This window comes from Phaenicophaeus curvirostris, chromosome 8 (assembly GCF_032191515.1).
Source record: "Phaenicophaeus curvirostris isolate KB17595 chromosome 8, BPBGC_Pcur_1.0, whole genome shotgun sequence".
NCBI lineage: Eukaryota > Metazoa > Chordata > Aves > Cuculiformes > Cuculidae > Phaenicophaeus > Phaenicophaeus curvirostris.
In genome coordinates, this window is record NC_091399.1 from 7,343,540 (window position 1) to 7,369,922 (window position 26,383).

General features: G+C 43.8%; 2 protein-coding genes and 1 long non-coding RNA gene across 4 annotated transcripts in view; 2 read left to right on the forward strand and 1 right to left on the reverse strand.

Annotated features, from left to right (window-relative positions):
- SWT1 (SWT1 RNA endoribonuclease homolog) overlaps positions 1-12,411 on the forward strand; it is a 32,378-nt gene extending 19,967 nt beyond the window's left edge. For both annotated transcript variants that reach the window (XM_069862322.1, XM_069862321.1), the window contains exons 16-18: positions 8,726-8,792; positions 9,635-9,699; positions 11,536-12,411. In XM_069862322.1, coding sequence (XP_069718423.1) covers positions 8,726-8,792; positions 9,635-9,699; positions 11,536-11,641 — 238 coding nt within the window. In that variant the 3' untranslated portion in view covers positions 11,642-12,411. The remainder of the gene's footprint in view (positions 1-8,725; positions 8,793-9,634; positions 9,700-11,535) is intronic.
- Positions 12,412-13,037: 626 nt separating this feature from the next.
- Positions 13,038-23,659, reverse strand: IVNS1ABP (influenza virus NS1A binding protein). Its single transcript, XM_069862328.1, has 13 exons — positions 23,528-23,659; positions 23,034-23,203; positions 22,881-22,956; positions 21,402-21,575; positions 20,918-21,043; positions 19,431-19,538; positions 17,302-17,428; positions 16,561-16,785; positions 15,728-15,849; positions 15,473-15,599; positions 15,254-15,385; positions 14,919-15,092; positions 13,038-14,469 (listed from the first exon to the last, which is right to left on the reverse strand). The coding sequence occupies exons 1-13, from the start codon at positions 23,636-23,638 to the stop codon at positions 14,216-14,218; spliced, it is 1,926 nt and encodes a 641-aa protein (XP_069718429.1). The 5' UTR covers positions 23,639-23,659; the 3' UTR covers positions 13,038-14,215.
- Positions 23,534-25,054, forward strand: LOC138723378 (uncharacterized). Its single transcript, XR_011337850.1, has 2 exons — positions 23,534-23,642; positions 24,846-25,054. It is a non-coding gene; the product is annotated as an uncharacterized lncRNA (long non-coding RNA).
- The last annotated feature ends 1,329 nt before the right edge of the window (positions 25,055-26,383 follow it).

Consider the following 26,383-nt stretch of genomic DNA (forward strand, 5'->3'; position numbering starts at 1 on the left):
CTTTTGCCTGTTAATGATGCCGCTGAGGTAGGAAATGGTGACATAGATGCATCCAAGTGATTGGGCACATTAGCAATCTGCCTTTTAAATAGAAGTTGAGGTGTATTTCCTGCACACTGTAAACTGTTACAGCATTGTTGAAGATTATCAAATACAGATACAATTTTATTCAAGTGTGGGTTTTTCTGTTGTTCAACCACAGCTCAGAGCTCTTAAACCTGCATTGTTGGTGCTGAGCGATGGTCATTGCAATCTTTCCTGAAGGACCACAGTCCTTCCACTATAGTTTTTGCAGCAGTCCTGCCAAGCTTGGGTGTGTGGTTATCCCAGTTGTCCAGCGTGAGGTCTGCCTTGTCGAGGCACTTCCAATGTGGGATCTGGAGCTCTGTCCGTTGGGACTTAGAATCATAGAATCACCAGGTTGGAAGAAACCCACAAGATCATCGAGTACAACCATTCCTACCAAACATTAAAACATGTCCCTTAGCACCTCATCCACCCGTCCCGTAAACCCCTGCAGGGAAGGTGACTCAACCACCTCCCTGGGCAGCCTCTGCCAGTGCCCAATGACCCTTTCTGTGAAAATTTTTTTCATAATGTTCAGCCTAAATCTCCCCTGGTGGAGCTTGAGGCCATTCCCTCTTGTCCTGTCCCCTGTCACTTGGGAGAAGAGGCCAGCTCCCTCCTCTCCACAACCTCCTTTTAGGTAGTTGTAGAGAGCAATGAGGTCTCCCCTCAGCCTCCTTTTCTCCAGGCTAAACACCCCCAGCTCTCTCAGCTGTTCCTCATAAGGCCTGTTCTCCAGCCCCCTCTTGAGCTGGTTTTGGCTGGAACTGCTGGAGTATTTATTTTTCTTCACTCAAAATGATGATAGAATCATGCAAATGTTTGATTTATTTGTCACTACTCCCAAATAAGTTTTCATTGCCTTTTTTTTTATTTTGGTCAAAAGGATATTAAATCATTTGAATAAAATATATGTTCTGTATGTCCCAACCAATGTTCAAGGTAGACTCATATGAAGTGGTGTGTTCACATAAGCATAAAATACCATCCCTGTATCAGCAGTATTGTAGCCTCATTTCTGGGTCTGATTTTTGTCAGTGCAGCCCAGTAATAGTAGAATAAATACACCCAAAGGGTTGTCTCTCTTTCAAAGATAAATGATCTGAATTTAATGAAAGTAGACTCGGAAGAACTTGAGAGCAACCTGGGGGTAACTGGTTCGTTTTCATTGCCGATTGCTTTTTTCTCTAAAGAAGCTGTTTTATGCTAAACTTGGTTCTTTTTATTCCAGTCCTAAAGTTTTTTGCAAGGTATTCCTGCTCTCAGTTTCCATGCATCGTGGATGGGGTTTAATGGATGCTTTGAGATCACTAGTTCTGTGTTACAGAGTTAAAACTTTGTGTGATGGTAACTTATGTCTTGTAGTGATTGCTACTTTCCTCTCCTATTTCCCCGTCAGGAGCGCTCCGTAAAAGTAAAAAGGTCTGTATTTGTATGAGTGAAATCTGTTTTGCAAGAGGTGTACTTTCTGAATTAGAGCTCTTTGAAGAGAAACAGTTCTGTCATTCGACTACACTTGCAGTGGAGGCCTGTTTTCTGGCCCATGGGATCGCTGTGACACTTGGTAACATAAAATGGCTTTAAAAATTCTTTTCCTACTTTAAAGTTTTCTATCACTGCACCGAAATACAGCATTTATGCATTTGGGATGACATGTCCCTGCCCATCGCAGCGGGGTTTGGAACTGGATGATCTTTAAGTTCCCTTCCAACCCTAATCATTCTATGATTCTCAGTGATTTTTGTGCTTGGTTGCACTCGGCCATGCCTGCTCCGAGTTTGTTCTGCGGGTTTGCAGCAGGGGGCACAGCGGCATAAGAAATGCAGAGACTTTAGCACTGGATCAGCTGGCGTGGGCTGGAGTGCAGGTATCCAGCGAGTTTGAGAATTTGAGTTGGTTTTCCAAAGAGTCAGAAGCTGTATTTATGAATCAGTGTAGGTTTGGGTCTATTACAGAGTATTAAAATAGAAATATTTGGAGTTTGCAAAAGTGAAGGAGGCTCGGTTTGCCTGAGTCACTCAGCCTGACTAAAACTGCATTTAGGGTGTATTTGTTTGTCTTGATTTTTGAAGAAATACTTTTCAGTCACTGCCAGGTAAATGGTGAAGTTGCAGAAAAGGCAGCTTGTGGACGAAAAGTAGTGCAAGAGTTCAGGGCTTAATATTCAGAGGCAGCACAGCTGTTAGTGAGGAACCATAGGTGTCTTCAGTGTGGCCTTCTGCTCCTCGCTTTCCAGAACAAAGGGAAGAGAAATGGTTTTGTTGAAGTTAGTAAATCTTCCAAGTTACGTGTTAAAAGTTCAGATTTTCAGACTGCTGAAAACTATTAGAAAGGCGCAATCACACTTCGAGATCAGTGTGTGCAGTGATGCCCTTCCTCACAGAAACACTGCTACAGGAGTGGCACTGCTCTTCAAACTTGATGACCAGAACATGTTACAGACAAATACAGATATTAAAAGAGAGGTTTATAACCTCCTCCATGGAGTGTTTGGCTGTGCCTGGTCTGATAGGCAGTACTGGGAGCGTGGTTATGGTCGGATGAGCCAGAAGGCATCTTATGTCAGGGTGTAGTCTGTAGAAATGTCCTTTCCTAGAGGTTGGTACTCACGTGGCACCATCCCCCTGGTTACAAGGCAAGCAACCATTTTACATCAGGAATAACATTTCCAAAGCGTGTCCTTCTCCGGTATTTTATCCTTTAGCTTACTTACCATGTGTGATAACAGCTGAAAATGCTCAGTATTTGACAAAGGGTTTTCTCCTAATCCTAGTGTTTCCGTTGCTACATGGATCTTTTGCTGTCTTCTACTACGTTTGAACAGCCTTCTCCGCTACTGGAGTTCAAATCTATCCTTTAACCTTCTGCCAATTTTAACGAGAGCTCTAAAGAATTAAGTTTCCAGGCCTCTGCCTTGGTCAAACACAGCTGCAGTTGGGCACTGCCTAGCAAGGGGCAGGGCAGAGGTGAGGCTGGGGCAGCAGCTCAAGTCTCGTGGCCTTTCAAGCAGCCCAAAGTGCAGGGTAGTTTGAATACAGGAGTCTGTGTTGTAAAAGCCGTGGTCCCTTCTGACCTCAGAGAACAGGCATCCAGACCAAACGGCAGTGGGATCTGAGATATGAAGTACTTCCATAGTACAAAAAAGCATGCGTCTGGCTTTATTTTGGGAAAAATCCTCTTCTTTCCAAGTAAAATCATAGAATAATAGAATCCCTAGGTTGGAAAAGACCTTTGAGATCATCAAGTCCAACCATCCCTGCCAACTACTAAATTATATCTGTAAGCACTTCATCTACCCATCTTTTAAGCACTTCCAGGGATGGGGACTCCACCACCTCCCTGGGCAGCCTCTGAACCCTTTCCGTGAAGAAGTTTTTCCTAAATAATTTCATGCTGAACAAACTTTCGGCATGTGTCTTTCGCTTCTAGTACCAGTTTGAGTCCCGTAGTGCAGCGCAGTGTTACGTGGAATTGTTAATAAGCCACACAGAAGTTTTGTTTTTCCATTTTTCAACTTTTTTCTTCCCTTCTTCCCTGGTATTCTGACAGTGAGGTTAAATGGAGTTTTTAATTGGTTAAGTTGCCTTTTATACAATTAAGTCCTGTGCCCTTTTGATTAACCACATGGATTTATTGAGTTGGTGAACGCTTTGACTGCTTTATCAGTCTCGCGCCGCGGGCGGTTGCAGGGAGCTGTTGGGGAGGAACGGCTTGGTGTGGCAGGCGCTGAGCTCTGGCCAGACCTGAGCTATTACCCCTCCAATCCCTGTGCTTTACTTTGCCTTTCCGGGGATTTTGGTGTGTGCCAGCAGCTGGCAGGCCTGCCTGCTTTTGCTGCCAGGTTGTCTTGTGGGCTGGGTTTTCCCTTCTCTTCGGGCTTTTTGCTTGTTTCCTGGGTCTCCTCAGTGCTCGAGTGAGGAACCGCATCGTGAACTATTTCCTATCCATTTCCATGTCTGGTGATTATATCTTCCACTCTGTGCATGTGTTTGGCACCATTCTGAGTGGTTTGGGGGACCCAGTTGCGTATGAGATAGATATAATTAATTCTGACTCTCTCCTTCCTCCCTTCAAGCTCTGCCAGGGGAGGTTTAGGCTGAACATTAGGAAAAAAATTTTCACAGAAAGGGTCATTGGGCACTGGCAGAGGCTGCCCAGGGAGGTGGTTGAGTCACAGAATCACACAGAATCACAGAATAACCAGGTTGGAAGAGACCCACCGGATCATCGAGTCCAACCGTTCCTACCAAACACTAAACCATATCCCTCAGCAAACCCATCCCTGGATGGGTTTAAGGGACGGGTGGACGAGGTGCTGAGGGGCATGGTTTAGTGTTTGATAGGAATGGTTGGACTCGATGATCTGGTGGGTTTCTTCCAACCTGGAGATTCTATGAAAAGCTATTTAACCTCATTTTGTAGATGGTGCCCTTTGTCTCTTTTTGTGTCTTCCTGTGACAGGCACTTCTCTACCCCAGGTACTAAATCTTTTCAGAAAAGTGCATGGAACTATAAAACACAAAACTGGATTTTAGCTTAATCAACAATCTATACTTCAGTGGCACTCCTGCTTTTGTGTCACCCAGCACCTGCTCAGAGCATAATGTTTGGGTGAATTTAAAGTTGAAGGACATGACATGGGGGGTTATTTGCAGGTGGGTTGTACTAATAGGAAAGGCAGAGTGATTCAGTCGCTTTCGTAGAATCATGGAATGGTTTGAGTTGGAAAGGACCTGAAAGCCCGTCCAGTTTCACCCCCTGTCATGGGCAGGGACACCTCCCACTGGATCAGGTTTCTCCAAGCCCCATACAACCTGGCCTTGAACACCTCCAGGGATGGGGCAAGTGCAGCTTCTCTGGGCAACCTGCTCCAGGGCCTCCTATGATCTCATCTCAATCTTCCCCCCTTTCAGCCTTTTCTAGCCTTGGCTTTTGAAATATGTTTGATTTCGTGGGGAGAGAGATGAGAAAGCAGTGGTTGATATTGCAGTGGTCTCCATACTGCGATTCAGATTGTTCGTTAGAGGGGTTTTACATCAGTCCCTTTGCTTTGTGCATGATTAATTTAGGGTGTGTTATCTAGACAGTTCTACAGCTGAGGGAGACCCTTTCACTAAGAAACGTTAATTAAAACTAGTTCACCCTTGATTTAATGTAGTAATAGATGCAGAGTCAATGTGCAGGCAAGCACGACCAGGTTTCCCAATGTACATCTTCTCTTAGAATTTCTATTTTCTGTAGCGCGTAACAGTGGCTGCAGGAGATGAAAGGAACATCAAATGATTAAAACCAGTAGAAAGAAGCAGAGGTGTGAAATGACTGCCCTGCAGACAGGAACGTGTTATGATTTTCTACAGAAAAATATATTCCAGCACTGGAGCTTGTTTTCCAGCTCCTATGGAGTTGAGAACAGCAATAAGCATGTTTTATGAATGCTGACCTGTTAAGAATTTGTGGGGGAAGTTACTGCGTGAGCTCTTCTCTCACCAACTTCTTTTCAGTGCTCAGTGTGCAGCAGTGGCTCATCCTTGAAAACAACAAATGCCTTGTGTTCGATGATATTGTAAAGCTCTGAGCCAAATGTCATGTTATAAACCCAGAAGCAATTGTTGTTAGTATCCAAGTAAACACCATAAAATATGTTACAGGATTTAACATTGAGGAATTTCTTCACGCTAAGGGTGGTGAGGCCCTGGCCCAGGTTGCCCAGGGAAGCTGTGGCTGCTCCGTCCCTGGAGGTGTTCAAGGCCAGGTTGGATGGGGCTTGGGCAGCCTGATCCAGTGGGAGGTGTCCCTGCCCATGGCAGGGGGGTTGGAACTGGATGATCTTTAAAGTCCCTTCCCACCCGAACTACTCTATGATGAATCAGGCTGCCAACATTCCCTGCGGTGCCAAGGACATTTGCCAAATGGTCACTACTGGGGGGTTTTATGCTGTCAGAGCTGAGCGCCATCTCATTGAGGCAACACTTGAAGGCTTTGAGGTATTTTTTAGGAGGGATAGCCAGCTGGTTCTCTTGCCGGCTTTTAGTTGGCAGGTGAAGTGGTGTTGTTTAAGAGCAAATTTCTGGGCACATCTTACAAAGGGGGAAGGAACGGGGGGGCTCATTTTTGTAGCAGTAATAATTCCTGCATAAAATCATAATGAAAATAATCAGTGGGCTTATTAGGATAAATCCTGTGGCATGTCATGATCTTCCAGCCTCTTTAAAAAGATAGCGTCTGTTTTAACTGGGAATTTTAACTTACTCTGTTAGTTTTCTGGATTGTTTTCAATTCCTAATTAATTCATTTATAAAGGCTTACAGCTTGCAAAGGGAGGGAGGGGAGGATTGGGCACTTTCCCATGGGAAAGTAAATAAAGCTTCCCAAAAAGGAGATTTTATTTAACTTCTTTTTTCCAAATCTAATAATTTTCTTAATCATTATTTACATACTTAAAACTTAACATAAGGCAGAATTCTATTGGTATTTCTTAATAAATGTAAAGTGTTCTGTGGTTTTTAATGTGCATTTTGCAGTGTTTAAGAGTGTTCTGGTTTTTTCCTAGTGAATGTGAATTAACTTACCCTGAGCTACAACAGAATTATATCTGCCTAAATAGATTAGGGTAATTAATTTTTGAGAGCATCGTTTCCTTATTGGGTCAGTTTTGGAGCCTTGTGGAAAAGGGTGTTCATGTCTCGGAATTTCACACCAGTTTATGGAGAGACCCAGGCTTGTGCTTTCCTCTGCGGGTCTTGCCTCCCCTTGGGATGTGATGACCAAAGATTAGAGGGTAGGGAAGACTGAAATGTCCTGGGCTGCTTTGTGCATTCGTAGCTAAAGGAAATATTAGGTTGGCGCTAAAAATAATTGCAGTTTTGTCATTGTAAACTGCGATGCTTATTTTGGATTCGATCTTCTTTAACTGTCTTCAAGTGGTCCAGCTGCATGGAAGGGTGGAATTTACTTATTTATGCTACAGGTTTTGTTGTCATTATTTTTTCTTTTTTCATATTGTTAAATTAAAAAGTGGGGGGGGAAGCAAATTTGAGTGATTTTGTTTTCTGAGTTGAAATGGGGCTGTAAAGCAGCAGGAACTGCCAGTGATATCAACCGAGCAGCTGGCCAGGAGACCATCAACAAACGTACAGCTTGACAGTGGTTCCAAAAATTCCATGATGGAAATGAGAACCTTGAAGATGAAGTGGGTTGTGGGTGTCCTTCTAGATGACAGGTAGCTGAGGGCCAGGATTGAAGCAGACCCTTGCGAAACAACCTGGGAGCTTGCACAAGACCTCAATGCTGACTGTTCAGCAGTTGTTTGACTTTTGCACCAAACTGGAGAATTCAAAAGCTCCACAGCTTGGGCTGCACAAGCTGAGCAAAAATCCAGAAAATCATCATTTCCGAGTCTGTTCTGCTCTTTTTTTGCTCAACAAAACTGATCCATTTCTCCATAGCATTGGGACATGTGACAGAAAATGGATTCTATATGACCTCATGCAGTGGCTGGACCAAGGTGGAATCCCTAAACCGTCCCAGCAGAGAAGGATTGCCCGGAAATGGACAAAATGCATCCAGAATGGCAAATGTTGCATCCAGCGTTGCCCAGTTGAAAAGGACCAGTTCTTGTTCAAGAAGGCCAGGTTGGATGGGGGCTTTGAGCAACCTGATCCAGTGGGAAGTGTCCCTGGCTATCGCAAGGGGGTTGGAACTGGGTGATTTTTAAGGTCCCTTCCAACCCAAACCATTTCATGATTCTTCCTTGGCAGCACCCAACCACGTGTCTCACAGAAGCTGCACGAAGTGGGCTGTGAAACCCCCACCCCGAGGAGCTTCCTCCCTAGCCTTCTCGCCTACCCATGACCATGATTTTAAGCATCTCAACTCCTTGCAAGAGGTTTTCCACAACCAAACAGCAGCTCAAAATGCCTTCAAAGGACTTTCCAGTTCCAGGACTCCAGGATTTACACTGAGGGAACAGACTTGTTGGCAAAAAGATGTAGATTCTAACGGTTCTTATTTTGATGAATAAATTCTATTCCAAGCTGAGCTATATGGCTTTAAAGGCAATGGGTAAAAACAATTCTTTTTGCACCAGCCTCGTATGAGTATTTGAGATATGTGGTTCATAAAAACACCTCCCTTCAGCTGCCAGACCCTATTTTCACTGCTCGATTTTGGGTGGGAATGGGTTGTCAGTAGAAGCAACAAGAATGGTTTGTAAGTGGTAGCATTCGAGCTGTGCATTAGGACATCGGGGAGTGAGTTAAAGCTGTAGCTACTGTGGGAAAGTTGGGTTGCGTGTTGCTCCTCGGTTGCTCTGTAGTAACGCAGCAGGATTTGCTTGTGTGACACAAAAGGCTTTTAATTATTGCTGGTGTTGTTCCCGTCTATACAGAGAAATTGCTCATGAAAACATCGGTTGATGCTTTAATGAGGAAAAACCTTCCTAGAAAGTCCTTACAGAAATAATAAGCTCTTTTAATTCTTTCAGAGGAGTGTAAAGGGATGGGTGGAAGGGAAAATTCTTCAAAGATAACAATTTTCTTTTTGTTTAAAGGAAGTAATTAACTTTTTTTTTGTTGTTTTTGTTTGGTTTTTTTTTTATTATTCTTTCATAGAATCCTTCTGTACTTGCTCAAAAAAAAAACCCCAAACTTTTGTTTTTCAGAGTTTTGACCCCAGCCAGTAGTTTCCAAGATATTTGGACCCTCTATAACTTCCTTACAAGCAACGAGGTATGAAATTTTCTGTAAGGTTTTGATTTAAGGGAGCTCTGAGGTGTCTCATCGCTGTTTCCCCTAAGCTAGGATGGTAAAGGTTGCTTTTATTTATTAAATATTGGACATAAAATATGGTTTTAGGTGGCATCTACCAAAAGTTATTCAAATCTTTACTGGTATTTGAGTTGCTCGTGTTCCTTTCTGAGCGCTCTTTTGTTGAGAGTGGAAAGCCTCAGGGCTGAAGTTACCAAAGCATCTTGAACCCAGTCATATTGAGAACCAGCAAAGCCATCACGTTAGATCACGCTCTGGAGAATATGGGCTGCTGCTCAGAGGAAAAAAGCAAAGTTGAAATTACTAATTACTCATGAAGCTTTAATTAATTTCTGCTGAAGAATTTTAGGAAGAGAAATGGAAATCATGTTTGAAGAACAGAGATATTTATATTATGTATTTCAGGTTTGAAGTCCTCTCCTATGGAGGAAAATAGATTTGATGTCCTCTGATAAATCCTGCTCATCTTATAAAACAGTTTTTGTGGGGTGACTGTGGTTATGGGTTTGTCGTAGAACTATAGGGCAGATTAAGAGGGAAGAAGAATCATTTACAGTCTTAGATTTGGGCTGAAATTGTTAGAAAATGGAGCTGGAGTGGCATCTGTCACTCCCGTTCTATACAATCATGAGAGTTAATTTGGAATATTTGATTTACTAATATAGATTTTTTACATGCTGTCTCAATTCGAGAGCCTGTTAGGCAACGCACTAACCGTATCTGTTACACCAGCTGTATAATTGTAATCGCTACGTGCTGCTTGGTAAATTACTGTGGTTTTCATTGTTTGTTCTTTGTTGTAGATAAATAACAGTGTAAAATTCACTGCTGAGGAGCTCTATGAGTGTGTTTCGCAGGAGGTGTATCGGTAAGCAGGTTCCTGACGACGGCGGGTGTGTTTGAGGCAGCATTTTAGCGTGTGCCACATTAACCAAAGTCCCCAAAGAGAAAGGGTTTGGATGAAGAACAAATCACTGTTATGGGAGAGAAGATCAGTGGGGATGTTTGCTTTTCCCCCTTTCTATGTTTTTAACGTAACCTGCTGTTAGAACAGAGTAGAAGAGGACAGGAATGAAATCAGAGATGAGCCGTTAGCATCTACACAGGGATTTGGCTTGGAGGTGAGGTGCTGGTCCCGCTTCCCTCTACCTGATGTGGGTACCTGGTGTAGCAGCAGGCAGAGCCTGTGCAGATCCCCGTCTCTTGTGAGGCAGGTTAGAGCACCAGGCTGCTCTTAAATGAACCCGATAAGAGACAGATCGCATCTGGGGGATTGTGTCCAGGTTTGGAATCCCCAACGTAAGAAGGAGAGGGAGCTGTTAGAACGGGTCCAGAGGAGGCTACAAGGATGATCAGGGGGCTGGAGCACCTCTCATAAGAGGACAGGCTGAGAGAGTTGGGGTTGTTCAGCCTGGAGAAGAGAAGGCTCCCAGGAGACCTTAGAGCAACCTTCCTATGCCTGAAGGGGCTATAAGAAAGCTGGAGAGGGACTGTTCACAACGGCTTGTGGTGATAGGACGAGGGGCAGTGGGTATAAACTGGAGAGAAAGAAGCCAACGTTTGTGCTCAGCACTGACCCCCTTATTTCAGAGGCCACTCAGGGCCCTCTGGCTGCACAGTGGTGGCCAAACCTTGCCTTTTCTCCCTTTTTGAGGAGCGCTTTTGAACAGCCTGGTGAGAAAGTGTTCCTTGAAAACCCGAAGTTACGGAATGTTATTTATGCAGTCAGGTTTAGATTCCTGTCTTGAAAGAGAATAAATAATAACTTTGTATAGTCAAGAGGTTTATTGTGCATGTAAATACATTGTTTTAAATACATGGAAGATGGTTTGAAGCAAACCTTCCAGTTCCTGTTCTGTCAAGAAAGCTGATGTAAGTGACCTTTCAAACTTGATTAAAACTCCCTTTACACAGCACAGTGAAAAGCAGAGAGAGCAATAAAGCTCTGTCTCCTCCTTGAGTTGTGGGGCGGCTGTGTCAGTATTGAAGTTATGACCACAAGTAGCTGATTTAAACAGTATTTAACTGGTATGAGCACAAGTAAAACCTTGTCTCTGATGAGGGTCGGAACTGGATGATCTTTAAGGTCCCTTCCAACCCAAACTACTCTATGATTCTATGGGTGATGTGCCAGAGGAACAGACCAGCTGCACCCAGTAAACACTGGAGTCCTCTTGTCTGCTAAACTCTGCCTCTGACTGTGTTGTAACTGTGGGCAGGGTCTGTTTCCTGCAGTAACATGTAATCTTATAGGAGCTGCATCCTTGCCTTGCAGCTTAAACCCCCTTGGTGAAAAACAGTAATGTTTTAATACATTTTGTTTGAATCATAGATTGGTTTGGGTTGCAAGGGACCTTAAAGATCATCTAGTTCCAACCCCCCCGCCATGGGCAGGGACACCTCCCACCAGCCCAGGCTCAGGTTTGGCTTGAGGAGGCTGAGCTCACGCCTCTGTGTGGCTCGTGTGGTTCCTCTCCAGCGCCGTCTGTGCCAGGTGCAGCTGGGAACGCACAGGGCTTGGCTCTGGAACACACTCACGTTTTGGTTTGGGCTTCCAGAGGTGCAGAGCATTCTCTGCTTCTGGCAGGGGTAAAGTGGCGGTAGAATCCTTGTGAGTTTTGTTCTAAAGGAACATACGGAAAGCCGGCCATCTATAAAATAAGTCCATTGTGTCCTGCTAACCTTTGTGCCTTCTCTTCCCTAGGGAAAGGCTGGAAGTGGGCTGTGGCCAGCTGGCCCAGCTGGAGCTCACCCTTAAGCAGTGTGAGGTGGTGGTTTGCACGGAAGCCAAGAACAGGGGCTGGCTGTGACACTGGGGTCAAGGACCGGAGTGGCTCCTGTGCTCTGGAAACAACTGAAGAGCCGAAAATCTGCGGCCTTATTTCTTGATTGTGCTGGTTTGATTTCAAGTTGAAGCTACGCACAAGCATTAAATGTTGGAATTTCCGCCAGGAAGCGGAAGCTGATGGCGTTTTCTGTCCCAGGTGAGGGGCTCTGACCCCTACTGATTCCGTACACAGCAGCGGGGCCAGGGTGCTGAGCTGCATTCCCAGTGTCCGTGTTAGGTGCTGGTGACGGTGCTCTAGGCCAGTCCAGGTAAGGCATCTGTTGTGCTGGTTCTTGAGCAGCAACGAGTGAGGCAAAAGAACATGGTGGGGTCAGGAGGCAGCAGCCGGATAGCCGGGCCCCTCGCTGCCCCCACGGGGTGAAGGGCTGAGGTGGGGGCCATGTCTGTGTGCTGTGAGGCCAGTGGGGACGGCTGGACTGATGCCCCGTGGAGAAGTACCTCGTCCTTGGAGTGGCAGGAGCACCGTTCCTGCTCTGTGACGTGCCTGTCTCTGCTCGCATGGTGCCGTCTCCGAGTGTGCTCTGTCCTGTTCCAGAGCCGCTTTCACTCTGCAAAACTTTCTGAAAGCCAGAGTTGGTGCTGCTGCGGCCTTCAACGCTGCCTCTTCCGGGGGCGCATTTGTACAGAGATGAGAGCCTGGCAAAGTTCTGCCAGTGTTTATTTTCCTATGACCTGTTGGATGTATTTGTAAAAGCTCTATTGTAAAGATTTCTTTTATGATTGTTACAGTAAATGCCGGTTAATTCTACTTGGTGGGTTTCTTTTAAAAGCTCCCTTCTCACTTTCTCTGGTCCCTGCAGCTGCCAGTTCTGTGTGGTTCTTGCCCCCAAGTCTCTCCACTCAGAGAAGGTTCTGAGGAGACTTTAGAGCGACCTTCTAGTACCTGAAAGGGCTACAGGAAAGCTGGGGAGGGACTGTTCACAAAGGCTTGTAGTGATAGGACAAGGGGGAATGGGGATAAACTGGAGAGGGGGAGATCGAGACTGGACAGGAGGAGGAATTTCTTCACGCTGAGGGTGGTGAGGCCCTGGCTCAGGTTGCCCAGGGAAGCTGTGGCTGCCCCATCCCTGGAGGGGTTCAAGGCCAGGTTGGATGGGGCTTGGGGAGCCTGATCCAGTGGGAGGTGTCCCTGCCCATGGCAGGGGTGGAACTAGATGATGGGCTCTTAAGGTCCCTTCCAATCCAAACTATTCTGTGATTCTATGAACTTTTTCTCTCAACTGGCTTTCCCTGATCAAACACAGCCAGCTTTAAAGCTTGGTATAATCAGGCAAATGTTCAGGTAGCACTGGCTTTGGATCATCTACTTTCCTGTGATATCTGGTTAAATAAAGGACACAGACACAGCAGAGCCCTCCTCTGGTGCAAGGATTTCCCCAAGGGTACCTTTAATGTGTTTGCAGCGGCAGCAAGCAGCCAAGTGCTCCTTTTGGCACCGGGAGTTAGATGTGCAGCACTACACGTTAGACACCAAGTCATCCCAACCAGCACTTTATCCAGAGGAACAGAGAAAGTGAACTAAAACATAGTACTATGAGCACATATGAAATCAAGTTATTCGTGTTCTATCACACTTCCAGCTTGTAATATTAGAAAAATAAACTGAAGACAGGTACTAATCAGATGAATACATTTTCATTGCCAACAGGCAAGAGTTTAAACCCATAAGAAAGCCCCCACGCCGCAGTTTGTTTTACAAATGTTAGCTCGCCCCGTGACAAAGCTGCTGTACAGAAAGCACCCGCTGCGTTCTGTCCCAAGAGGTGGAGCCAAACCCTTTCCCTCCCTCAAGTCACAGCTATGTTATGTTCAGAAACTCCATCCGGCCCTAACGGAGATGTTGCACACCACCTTAGTGCTGTAGCAGAGGCAAAAGCTCAGAAGCTCATGTCCAGTGGTAAATTAAGTTCTCCCAGTCAGTCTCTATGAACTCCAAGGTTGTCTCTTTGCTTTGAGAACCATTTATCTGCCGTTTTCATGTCAACAGATAACTCTGCTGAGTATATAAAAACTGTTATAAAAAGGCAATCATAAAAGTCAAGGTAGTGGCAGGCGTGTCAGCTTAATTTTTAATAAAAAAAATAGCCATAATCTCTATTTAAATAAGGCTTCTTGTTATAGGTTGTTCCAGTTACTCAAGGAAAACAAGGCCTGATGAAAGAAACAATCCCCCTAAATCCTAGACCTCCTGCCCCAAGAACACACCCTATAGGATACGTCATTTAATGTGCAAAGTAACCAAACAAACACTGGGGGAAGCTCCTGAAATGATATGCCCAGCCTAGTTTCTCTTGCATTAGCTTCAAAACCTTAAAAAAAAAACCTAAACCAAAGTTCTAAAATACACAAAAAAACCCCTTCATCTCAATATTCTTTCCCAAACAAATATGTACAGCACATTAATATGCAATATGCAAAAGCTCTGTGTTGCTGTTGGCAACCTCTATGCCCTCCCCAGCCCTATTCACAGCTGTACCTCTACTAACACACAATTACATCACTAAGCCTGTTAATTTGAAAAGGGGATTAAATTCACTTAAAACTTGTATATTTTTGTGTAGGGGCTCCATTCATTTGTTTCTGGATTGTAGACTTCAACTGTGTTCAAGAACTCGTTGCCATCAAACCCTCCAACTGCATAAATAGTGTTTGCCACCGTGGTAATGCCGGCATTGCTCCGTGGAGTCGTCATGCTTCCCATCAGCTTCCACTCATTCCTAGCGGGGTCATACATCTCCACACAGCTCACGGCATGAGAGCCATCAAAGCCTCCACCGACAAAGAGTTTTCCTGTCAAAAGGAAACAAAGTGAATGCTCCCCAGTGTTCCCAAGTGACAAACTACGCCAGCGTGAGGAACTTCAGGTTTTGTCAGAAACGTTTTCCTCATTCAGGGTCTGAACTGAGAGGATTCACCTCCTCTGGGCATTTCAATCCTTAAGAGCTGACTGGAAATTATTTCAGAGTAAGCACACAGTCCGAATTCAAACAGGTGCAGCTCTGGGAGCTGCACGCTGATGTTTTGGAAAGAAAGAGGTGGTGGTGAATGCCTCAAAACAACCCGGGAATTTTCTGTTTTTTCTAAGTTGCAGTTTTTAATTGGAATTGGAGGCACAGCCAGGTTCTTACTGTATTGTTTCCTCCCTGAGAAGGAGCACGGCTTGGTGTTCTACTTGCATCGTAGCTTAAGAGGAAGAATTTATCAAGCACAAGAGGTTGCTTAAGCCCGCAGCAGCCTACCCTCACGAACAGCCACTCCGGCTCCTCGGCGAGCCACGTTCATGGGCGCAATCAGGGTCCACGTGTTGTTCTCTGGATTGTAGCGCTCCACGCTGTTCAGGCAGTTCCACGACTCCGCTCCTCCAATTATGTACAAATACCCGCCCAGCTCGCACACTGCTGACTGGTGCCTCCCTGCAAACAAACGCCATGAGTTACAGCCCACACACAACCCACAAAATAACAATACGACACAGCAGCTGGAATGCAAACAGGTTTTTTTGTTTGGTTTTAAACCTGCTGTTTTGCAATTGCCCTTTTCCTGCCCTCTCTCCCAAAATGCACAACAAACTTACGGATATTTAGGGGAGCACAGCTTGTCCAGGATTTTGTTACAGGATCAAACACATCACAGTTCTTAAGCCCCTTTTGGCCGTAAGGGTCTGAACCACCAACAATGTACAGTTTTCCATTCAGGGCACACACTCCTGTCCACACAGGAAGGAACAGTAAGCAAGAAAATAAATGAACAAACTGTAAAAATACCATCAGTGGATCAGCTGCGGGGTTGTTACCTGCATTGCAGCGATTGGTTCTCAGCTCCGGAACGGGAGTCCAGTCATCTATTTCTGGCTCATACATTTCTCCACAGCTCAAGTCATCCGAGTGACCGTTTGACCCACCCACAACATACAACTGCCCCTAAAGGGAGGAAATAAATACCTTAAATATCAGCCCTTTAGTAACCATGCAACTAGGGTGGAGCACGTTGTGTTACCGTACTTGTCCCACCTATGTCCCATTCTCTCTGACCTCCACCCACCACGCACCATTAAAACTGCCATCTGGAACCGAGCTCTTGGTGTTCGCATTGGCGCGATGAAAGTCCAAGTGTCCTTCTGTGGATCGTAGCATTCCACTGTGCGCAAACACTCCTCTCTGTTATAGCCACCTGAAAGCAAAAGGTTCGATGAAACCACATAGAATCATAGAATAATTTCTCATCATGAAGAAACTCCTTCTGTCTAGTCTAAATCTGCCCCTCTCCAGTTTATACCCATTGCCCCTCGTCTTGTCACTCCAAGCCTTTGTGAACAGTCCCTCCCCAGCTTTCTTCAGGTACTGGAAGGTCACTCTAAGGACTCCTCAGAGCCTTCTCTTCTCCAGGCTGAACAACCCCAACTCTCTCAGCCTGGCCTCGTATGGGAGGTGCTGCAGCCCTCTGACCATCTTTGTAGCCTCCTCTGGACCTGTTCCAGCAGCTCCATCTCCTTCTTATATTGAGACTTCAAGAGCTGGACACAATATTCCAAAAGAGGCCTCGCAAGAGAGGAACAGAGGAGCAGAATCCCCTCCCTCGCCCTGCTGGCCACACTGCTTTTGATGCAGCCCAGGACATGGCTGGCCTTCTGGGCTGTGAGCGCACATTGCTGGCTCATGTTGAGCTCCTCATCAACCAGCACCTCAAGTCCTTCTCTGCAGGGCTGCTCTCAATCACATCACCCCCATCTTGTACTGAAAACAGGGACTGCTGGTCCAAAGACCAGCTACTTAAATGCTGAAGAACACTAGCTCTTCTAATATATCCTCCATGGTTAAGAAGCCTCTGCCTGCCCTCCCCAATAAGGCAAGTTGTTTTAATAATTATTATGGTTTCCCTTACCTGCAGCAATGAGCTTGCCGTTGAGCTCCGCGGTGCCCAGTCCCGACCGAGCGTACTGCATTGGAGACATGGGCTTCTCTATGATATCGTTTGGTTGAAGCTCAAAGCTCAGGCTCTTGAGCAGTCGTGGCGTGCTTGTGGGCGAGCTCTGTGGGCTGTTACGGCCATGCAGGAATATCACGCACAGCACCCCATCCAGAACAGCAAGACACAGGTAGGTGTTACCTGTCATCAGGAGAAAAGGGGAGACCACCAAGAGAATATAAGTTTTAGGTGAATGCCACCTAGGGTCTTCCAGTTATGCCTCTCCCCTTCTAAGTGCAAAAATCTTATTTTTTTCCAGTTCTGGTTCCAAACGTTAGCCTAGTTACTGAAAAATAACAGTTTCAGAGAATTAATACAGTGCTCAAGGGATGTAAGACAGCAATCTTAAGTACATGCTAAGAGAAAGTCTCCTTGCACGCACACACCAAAGAGCTCTGTTAATTAATTGGACACTGATGATCTCCTTAGGATTTCTGGGTATACACACCAGGGATGGCTGTGTCGATAAGGACTGAAGATCTAAGTTATCCCAGTTGGCTGCCAGTTATGTTAGAAATACCCCACTACTTGATTTGCATCATCACTAAGGAGCAGCACTGCTGTGTTTCTTACAGATGCTGAAGGAAATCCCTAGGCAGCGAGTGGGTGCCCTACGCCAGACACATCTTTTAGACAAGCCCTGCCCCAGTTACTTACTTGAAGTTTTCTCCGATGCAATGATTTTCCATTCATGCTTAGGACTCTGAACAGTAGCATTTGGAGAAAGACTTCCAGAAGAGCTGCTACTGATCTGCTTGTGATCATTCTCACGTGGTGGCTTCTTCTGCAAAATCAAAAGGCAGCTACAGAAACCTAGCCAGACTACAGCTCCTTCTACCTTTGCTTCTCTAGCTAATACAGAACTGTTCAAGAGAGTGCTTTGTCTGCCACCTCCACAGAGCATCATTTATAGCACACCTAAATTTTCAAAAGAACACGCTGCCTACTCAGCCACAGTGGCCAAAGCCCACCCTACACCTTCTCTTGGTTCTCGTTTCATCCTCTGACTGCACCCTTTATACTGCTGGGGGTTGACCAGAAATCATTTCAGATTCCTGAGACAGATGCGTTACTAGTGGGATTTTCATGTCTACAGAAAACTCCACATCCATTTGGAGGGAACTGATCTACAGAAGAGAAACCTCACACACAATCTCTGTTCTAGAACTCAAGGTAATTAGATAATGCAATTTGACAGTGAATTTACTATTCTCTTCATTCCCATGACAAATTAATTTTGCCTCAGCTCCTCTCTGTGCCCAGAATAGCTGTTTCTTAGATTTTACTCTCTTGACACTTCCCACTAACACAAGGTTTCTGCTTTCTTTTCCTTTTCAATTAAACTTGATACTGGCTTACATTATTTTTCTCAATTAAGAAAAAAGCCCAGAATTTCAGATTTCAGTCTGCACTGCACAGTTGGTTGGGTTACTTGGACGTTTTCTGAGCTGCAAGCATCACACACACGGAGTTACAGTGCTGTCTATCCTGTCCAGTAGCAAAGTTTATGACAGCAGCACCAAGTCTGCAATGCTTGCAGAGGTTCTTAGTGTCCAATCGCTATGGAAGCTGTCATAAGGCTTCTGAAATGCATCACCTAACTCAGAGAACCTCACACAGAAGGGTTTGATTGCTAAACCCAGCTCATCATGAAAAGCAACTCATTTGGGGATAGCATTTTTGTTATTTCTGAACCTACATCCAATTAAGAGCTTATTCTCTTTTCCATGAATTGCCTTGACAGTCACAGAATTACACACTTTTGTCATTCAAAGTTACAAATTTTCCCAGACTGTCCCCTCTGTTTCTGGTGCTGATCTTCACAGCTGTTCACGAACTCTTGGCTTTGTTTCTAAACATGAACTTTTTGTATGTTGAGTTCCAGCTTCCAGGTGTTACAAAGAATGGTACCCAAAGGTGGTGCAGTCTGTGAAAGGGAACTAGCAACAATTGGTAAACTGGAAAATGAGCTGCCTTTTCTTTGTATTCTCTTTTCATTTCTTAAATCCATGTTCCTGGCTGAAGGGTGTTCTACACAAACATCAGCTAAAAATCTCAAGAACTATACTTTTGCATGAGAACATTCTGCTGTTATGAGTTAAAATATTACAATATATTTTTTCTAACTCTGTGAATTTAAACATTAATTTGTATAAAGCAATAGGTAACTCAGCCTTTGTTTATTTGTTTCTTAAACAGCCTCCACTGTGCTAAGCAGCATGTTTTTCAGGAGCTGAGAATTATTATAGCTAGCCAAATAAAAAGATATCCAAAAAAGCTCAGACAGCACTGGTTGTCTCTAGATCAGAAGTTTTCTACTGCTGCGTTACAAAATCTCTTGTGCATACTAGCAGTGCAGCTGAACACAAGAATGGACGCTGGCAGCTGACGGATTAGAACTTGCGTCTGGAATCTTTTTCTGTGCCAAAATTCAACAGACGCAGGAGCCATTCTTCACTGCAAGCCAAGCAGTCCATGATCCTTTACAGTCTCTTGAATATCTGCACGAAGCCACAGCTGACATGCTAGAGCTAACTGCTTTTCTACCTCTGCCTTCTTTTAACAGCCTACGATTTATTTATTTTGAAGTCAAACCTAACATGCTTTGTTTTGCAAAGGCTGAGTCAATCTGCCAGAGAACAGAAGAAGAAACTAAATCATTGCCACCAGCAGTTTTGAGAAAGACACTTTCTCTCTGCTTTCACTGCTACCGTCCACGAGACTTCAGGTGTGCTGTAAACTGCTCCAGTCTACCTGGGTTACCTCAGGCTGTCTGCAGTTGGTACCTGCACAAACTGAATGTGGTCATCATCACTGCCATACACCTCAGCCTGTCCATCTAGCAGATTTCCATCAAGCAGCTTGTGATCAGCTGAGTAGTACAGCGTTTGAACCTGCAAAAACAACAACAGAATACCCATGTGGCTACTGTCTCCATTGCTACTCAGCTACAGGCAGGTTACAAAAGGCAGTCGCCAGCATACTTCTTGTCATCTCATCTCATCTCAATCTAGCTGAACGACAAAACTAAAAGGAAGCAGATGTCATGGTGGCAATCTTCAAACATTGGATGAAGGCTCCTTACTTTCTCAGCTTGAGAGAAATCTTCGTTTTCCAAGGACTTCTACTGTTTTTCCAGCACAGAAACATTAGACAAGCAAGAGGCACATTAATTTGCAGAAATACACAAATTCACAATCTCATGCAAGCATTTTCGTTATCCCCGCAAACAAGTTTTCTGCTTTGAAAAATACACATACTTATCTTGATCAAAAGAAGTTAAAGAGAAGCCAACAGTGGACTCTAAAAGAAAGGCATGGGGACGAGGGAAGACAACACAAATTTAAGTTCTGGAGGAAACTGCTGTCCTCAACTGAGCATCAGAGGCAACTGTTTCAGTTGCATCTGAATTTAACATGATCAAAGCTTTTAAAATTAGTTATTCCAAAAGGAAATACACACTTGAGAATACACGACAGTATCAACATGTACTTTGCCTATACAAGTCTTTCCGAAGATCTACTGTGCTTGTAGCAACAGACTGGGAAAATGTTGATCTATCACGGGTTTTGGTAAAGTCCATTTTCTCCAGCCAATTAAAAATTTAGACTCCCTGCTAGTTTTGCCATAAAACATTGCCCAGGCTACATCTAGTATTAGTATTCATCAGTAAAGCCATTCAATAACACACAACTTTTAAAATAATGTATCCTGTAAAGGAGTAAGTAAACACCATTAAATCATCATCATCGTTCTCTGCCCACAGCGGATTTTCTTAGGAGAACTGGGGCAGGACTCCTGCTTCTGTACGAGTCAATACACTTGAGGGCTCTTCTTGGTTCTTCAGCCTTGGTATCCTAGTTTTGTTAATAAACCTATGGGGAGATAAATCAATGGGGAGGAACAACCATTAGAAGCTTTTACCTACTTTGCATTTACAAGCAAAACCTGCAAAGGAAAACACCAAGATTCTACGGCAAGTTTCAGTACCACCTCCCCACTCCTAAAGCAAGATACAGGCCACTCTGAGGTCACTATCCAGCACACAGGGAGCAAAAAAGGAAAGCGGAAGACCAGACTGAACAGTTCATTCAGCTCACCTGAACACCCCCCCAGTTTCTCAGCTTAGGGGTACCTACAGTAAAATTTAAATTCTTTAGGGTCATAGTTAAAAAAGTGACAAAAATAAAAAAATTAAAAGGGATAATCCTTCACATTGACTTGTTTTTAAAAAAACAAGATGATGTTTAATCCCATTTTCTTAAAGACTAACCTCTTCCATTAGATCTTCCAGGCTGTCTCCATTCTCCCAGATGCTGCGCTGTACCCAGTTGATTACCTTTGTGTACAGTTTGCCGTTGCTGGGTAGCCCAACATTGTCTTCCAGCATTACTTCAAGCTTGAATTAGAAGACGAAAGGACGAATTACTCTCTAGGTATGACCCCTGTTTTGTGGCATACTGTATTTTATGTAGCAAGCATTATGCCATTGCACCACAGAGCTAGAAACCACCACCTACAAAGAGCTGCCAGCCCGTGCTGCTGAATCCAGGAAGCACACTGAAGTACAGCTGCAGTTATCTCTCATGATTAGAAAGGATGACGGTTAAAGTTCACAGTAGTATGGATCTGAAGATCTAGAATCTTCAAGCTGTTGGTAAAAGTTACACCATGTTTCCTTACTCCTAAAAAGGAAGTTCCTTGGATTGTTTTTTGGAAATCACATACCAGAAGGAAGTCTACAAGCTCAAACTAACCTTTAACCGTGGAAGTTTGAGAAATTCTTCCTGTTCTGAAATCTGTAAGAGATGTTCCTGAATGTAGCCATCGATCTTGTTCAACAAACGCGAATCTCCCATACAACTTGCAAAGTTTCGGTAAGAGATGCAGCTCTGAACGTCCATCTTGGAGAGCAAATAGTCACCACAAACCTTTGAAGAAAAAAGGCTGCATCTTAGCTTACAAGTAGACAGGATTTTTCTATGTTTAAATTATCCATCTCAACACATAGTAACAGCTGTTTGCTAACTGCAAAATAGTCACCGACTGGTTCTCATCCTCCCCCTGTGTGTGAGCTGTAAAAAAAAAATGATGTCTTCCATGGGCATCTGCACATACTAAAAGTCAAACACATCTGAAAGCTGCTCATGTACAAATGACCGAGGCGGATGGCAGGAAGATGCCAGAGGAGGGTTAGGTTGCACATTAGGAAAAGGTTCTCCCCCCAGAGGGTACTGGAGCACTGGAGGGAAGCAGTCATGGCACCAAGCCTGATAATATTCCAGAAGCATTTGGACAGCACCTTCAGACACATGGTAAGAATGTTGGGGTCGTCCTGTGCAGGGAGAGGAGCCAGATCCTTGTGGGTCCCTTCCAACTCAGGACAATCTACGATTCTATGACCCTATTCCCTTCTACTGAATTCCTATTCAAAATGGCTTACCTGCAAGCAAGTGAAGGTAAGCATCCCAATTCCCTTGTCAAACTACCCTCACCTGAAAAGCTCTGCCAAACTGAGGCTGAGGGGAGACCTCATTGCTCTCTACAACTACCTGAAAGGAGATTGTAGAGAGGAGGGAGCTGGCCTCTTCTCCCAAGTGACAGGGGACAGGACAAGAGGGAATGGCCTCAAGCTCCGCCAGGGGAGGTTTAGGCTGGACATTAGGAAAAAATTTGTTACAGAAAGGGTCATTGGGCACTGTCAGAGGCTGCCCAGGGAGGTGGTTGATTCACCTTCCCTAGAGGTGTTTAAGGCACAGGTGGATGAGGTGCTAAGGGGCATGGTTTAGTGTTTGATAGGAATGGTTGGACTTGATGATCCGGTGGGTCTCTTCCAACCTGGTTATTCTATGATTCTATGAAACACTTTCACGAGTCTGTGCATTATTCTTTTCTCACATATCACTTCCACAGATTTACAGATTTAATTCTGCCCCCTCAAGAACACCACGGCTTCCATGAACCTGAAGGTTACTTAACCACCTATGATTCAGAAGTTATTTTGTCTACTTGAGTGTTAACTTCAGAGAACCCTTCAGAACCAAGACAACACCAAGCGGATGCAATCCATGCCGACATCTCTCAAATCAACACAATGCTAACAAACATCTGAAAGAGCTCATATGCTGAGTACTTTTTCCACAGAACCATCATTTTTGCCTCGCTAACACCAAAAAGCGTAACACTGTCAGCCTAAGAATGCAGAATGGAACTTCTGTAATAACCAAGAGGTGTACCTGCTTCACTCTCTCCATCTTCAGCTTCTTTGCTGCAGAGTACACATCCTTCACCAATTCTTTATCAGCTTTTAACCTATTAAAGAAATTTAGCTCCATTATTTTGACTTTTTTTAAAGTCTACTCTCTCTAGTTTCTGTGAAAACTACTTACTGCGCAGTATAGGCGTAATTCAACAGAACTTCAACAGCTTCTGGATTGAGATCATCAAATTTAACATGCGAAATTCCATGAGAATCACTATCACTGTTGAAAATTTCAAACAGGTAGGGACTGCAGCACGCTAGCACGGCTCGGTGTGCCAACATCTCATGTCCGCATACCTTTATTTAGAACACAAATAAGAAAGCCGCATACCGGTAAGAATTTTTTTTTAAGTATGTTTGTATTATAATAGTATAAAGCTCTACCTAAGTGAATCTCACAGCTCAAATCAAGTTTTCAAATCAACACAACCTCCAATTTATATCACCTGAAAAAAGTTAAACTCTCAAAGTATATCTTATTTTTATTCCTAATGCATGCATTTTTCAGAGAAAAAATCAGACTCTCAGCTCTTGTGCCTCACAATCAATGAGGCACATGGCATTACACAGTGTAACAAAACCCCCACCGCATTCAACTGTCATCCTCGGAGAGAAAGTTACCTGGAGACGGACATCACAGAACTGACCACTTTTACGTAAGGCATTTAGTTTGGCAACAGATGACTCAATGAAGTTTTCATCTTCAAACATCAAATATCCATTCGGAATCATTTTGGTGTTGGTCTGGCTGAAAACAGAATGTATAAGGTTTACGTATGTAACGCTTTGCTTCACATGGAAGCACTATTAACATATCGCTTGCAAACAAACATTCCAGGGAAATCTAAAAAATCCACATCACTTCAGCAGGTACCAGCTCCAAAACTACATGCTGAACCCGTGCTAGTTCCATGAGAACAAACTGGAAACCACTGGATTACACAGGAAGCTTTATTCTCCTGTATAAAGATCGGATTTGGTAAGATTCATCACCATTTTCTTCTCACTACATGAAATCTGTCACACCGGTCAGCTTCATTTTTCTCACAGATACAAAAACCAGCTACATTGCAGGTAAGAACCGATAATTTAAAGGAACTAGCAAAGTAGAAGAATGGCTCTAGAAATAGTTTTTGCTTAATTTTATGAGTAATGACTTAATTAAATGTTTTAGAGTAGCTAGAAGTCATGAAAGAACATTAGCACCAGCAAACCACATAGAATTAAATACATTCCAAATAACGACCATGTACTTAAGTCATTATGAAGCTAGAACAATTTGCCCTGAAGACCTTGCCCATATACAAACATATCACTCCATGTATGTTGGACCAAAACTGGAAAAATAACTTCAGGAAATTAAATTTTGAATTTTGAAAGTATTTTACAGGTCATTTAATTGATTCTCTTTTTAGCTAAGCACTTCAAGGAAAAGTCCATTTTACAAATAAGAAGCTAATTAAGAACACTAAAATATGACCCTGAGGAGACCTAAAAATACCCATATAACAAATTTGTATGTTTGAGCTGCTAATGCATGCAAGAAGTATACTTTTGTCAACAATTTTAGAGGAAACAATACATGGGATACTACAAACATTCCCAGCAATGATTTGTATTTCCTTCTGAGGTTTACAAAAGTTCTGAAGATGAGACTAAACAAGAAATGCTCCAAAATAGAAAAAGCGGAGAGTGAAAGTCAGTAATAAAAACATCAAGTCCCATACAAAATGATTCCAGTGTTAATCCATTTATTTTACATTCACTTACTAGTGAAAGCATTTGACCCTACAGCAGCAACAGTAATCTTACTTATAAAGATTATTATCCATTTGCCTACACCTCATCTGCTGTGCTATACTAAAAAAAATAGGACGGCAAGGCCTTAAAGTCGCAGGATTTCAGCAGAAGCATCAACTACTGTACAAGCAGCCAACAGTACTGGCTTACCTGGCAAATTTATTACTGCAAATTTTTAACTGGGAAACCTTAAAATAATCCAATGGTACCACTGTGTTAAAACAGAAAACTTCAGTTTCGGAATCTTCTGGTAGGGAAGATGTTTGTTAAAACGTAAATGCAGATGTGTCTTCGCAGCTGCAATACAGATTCCAAAACTATCAGGCTTGAAGGTGATGTAATAAAGTCCTTAAAAGCTATAGACATGAATTTCTTCTGTGGTAATCATGCATCATAACCTGCAATAAAGGAGAATTACTGAGTAAGGACAACAGCCAGCACTACAAAACTTCAATAGTCTCTTAAAACAGAAGTTCCTCACCCAAACAAGTTTTTCTTCACAAAAACAGCCTAAAAGATTCCATACTGACACCAATACTTTTTCATGCCAACTAAGGTCAGCCACGGAGACAAGAAAGCGGCTAAATTAGAGCTCAGAGAACAAGTCAGAACAGATGAATTCCATTTTTAGAGGATTCCTTACCAGCTCTAACCTTCAGCACTTGCTATATCTAGATCATTATTACTTGCCTGCACAAAGACATGACTCTTCCATAACACAACAGAAATGAATATATTCTAAAAAGGAAAGCAATCTACATGCTTCCTTCTGCCTTTCCTGTACTTACCTACTTGTATCCTTCTTCAACTGAATGCCTAAAATGGACTGAAGATAGATTAAGGACACGTCTGAAATGACTGGGCATGTCTCCAGCCTTCAGTACTTTCAAAGTAAAGTCAGAAATTGCTATTTTGATAATAGCTCTCTCAGATTAAAAATCTCGTTGCTACCCTGAGAACAGAATCTGTCCTGGTCCAGTTCTCAGCTGGCAGTGCAGACTGGGGTGGCTGTGTTGGGATTCCGCACGCGGGTGGGCTGTTTATGCCTGGCTTTTTCAGGGAGGGGAGAAGAGGAGGAGGAGCAGTAGCGGGGAGGGAAGAGGCAACAAACATCCACTCTGGAACTTTCCATAACCCTGATGCCACGTCGAGAAAACATCTATCACTTCATCCACTTGAGTTCCCCTCTGCAGTTCCAAAACTATATTTGTATCTGCAGATTAAACGCCACAGTGGGAATCAGGTTTCCTAAAAATAGGTGCAGCTCATTTCACCTCACCAAAAATTGTCACCTATGTCGTATGCAAGAGCACCTCAGGCCACTACTGCCTGAGCAGCATCAGAGCATCCACCTCGCTCACATGGTTTTAAAGCAGTTTTCTTGACTGCCAAACCTCTCAAAGAAGTTTTGTTGTTAACTGATTAGAAGTCCTTAATTACCATAGGAAATGAAATACCTATTGCTACCACAGTGCAAACAAACAGGCCATGGCTACTGGTCTGCTGTGCCCTCACATCATGCACTCCCTCTATGTTCAATATTCACTGGGACTGCTGTTAATTACCAGTATGAAGGCTTTGGGGAGATTTTGACTTACATGACAACTATACAAACAATTTCAGCTGAATTACATAATTATCCTCACTTGATTTGCATCTCTGGGCATGTTTTGTCAT

Excerpts from the sequence above, each read along its gene's own strand:
- IVNS1ABP (XM_069862328.1), bottom strand. The coding sequence starts at position 23,638 with ATGATTCCGAATGGATATTTGATGTTTGAAGATGAAAACTTCATTGAG. Across the intron at positions 15,850-16,560 it reads CGGCAAGCTCATTGCTGCAG|GTGGCTATAACAGAGAGGAG; the intron begins GTAAGGGAAACC and ends TTTTGCTTTCAG. Across the intron at positions 15,093-15,253 it reads CTGTGCTCCCCTAAATATCC|GGAGGCACCAGTCAGCAGTG; the intron begins GTAAGTTTGTTG and ends GTTTGTTTGCAG.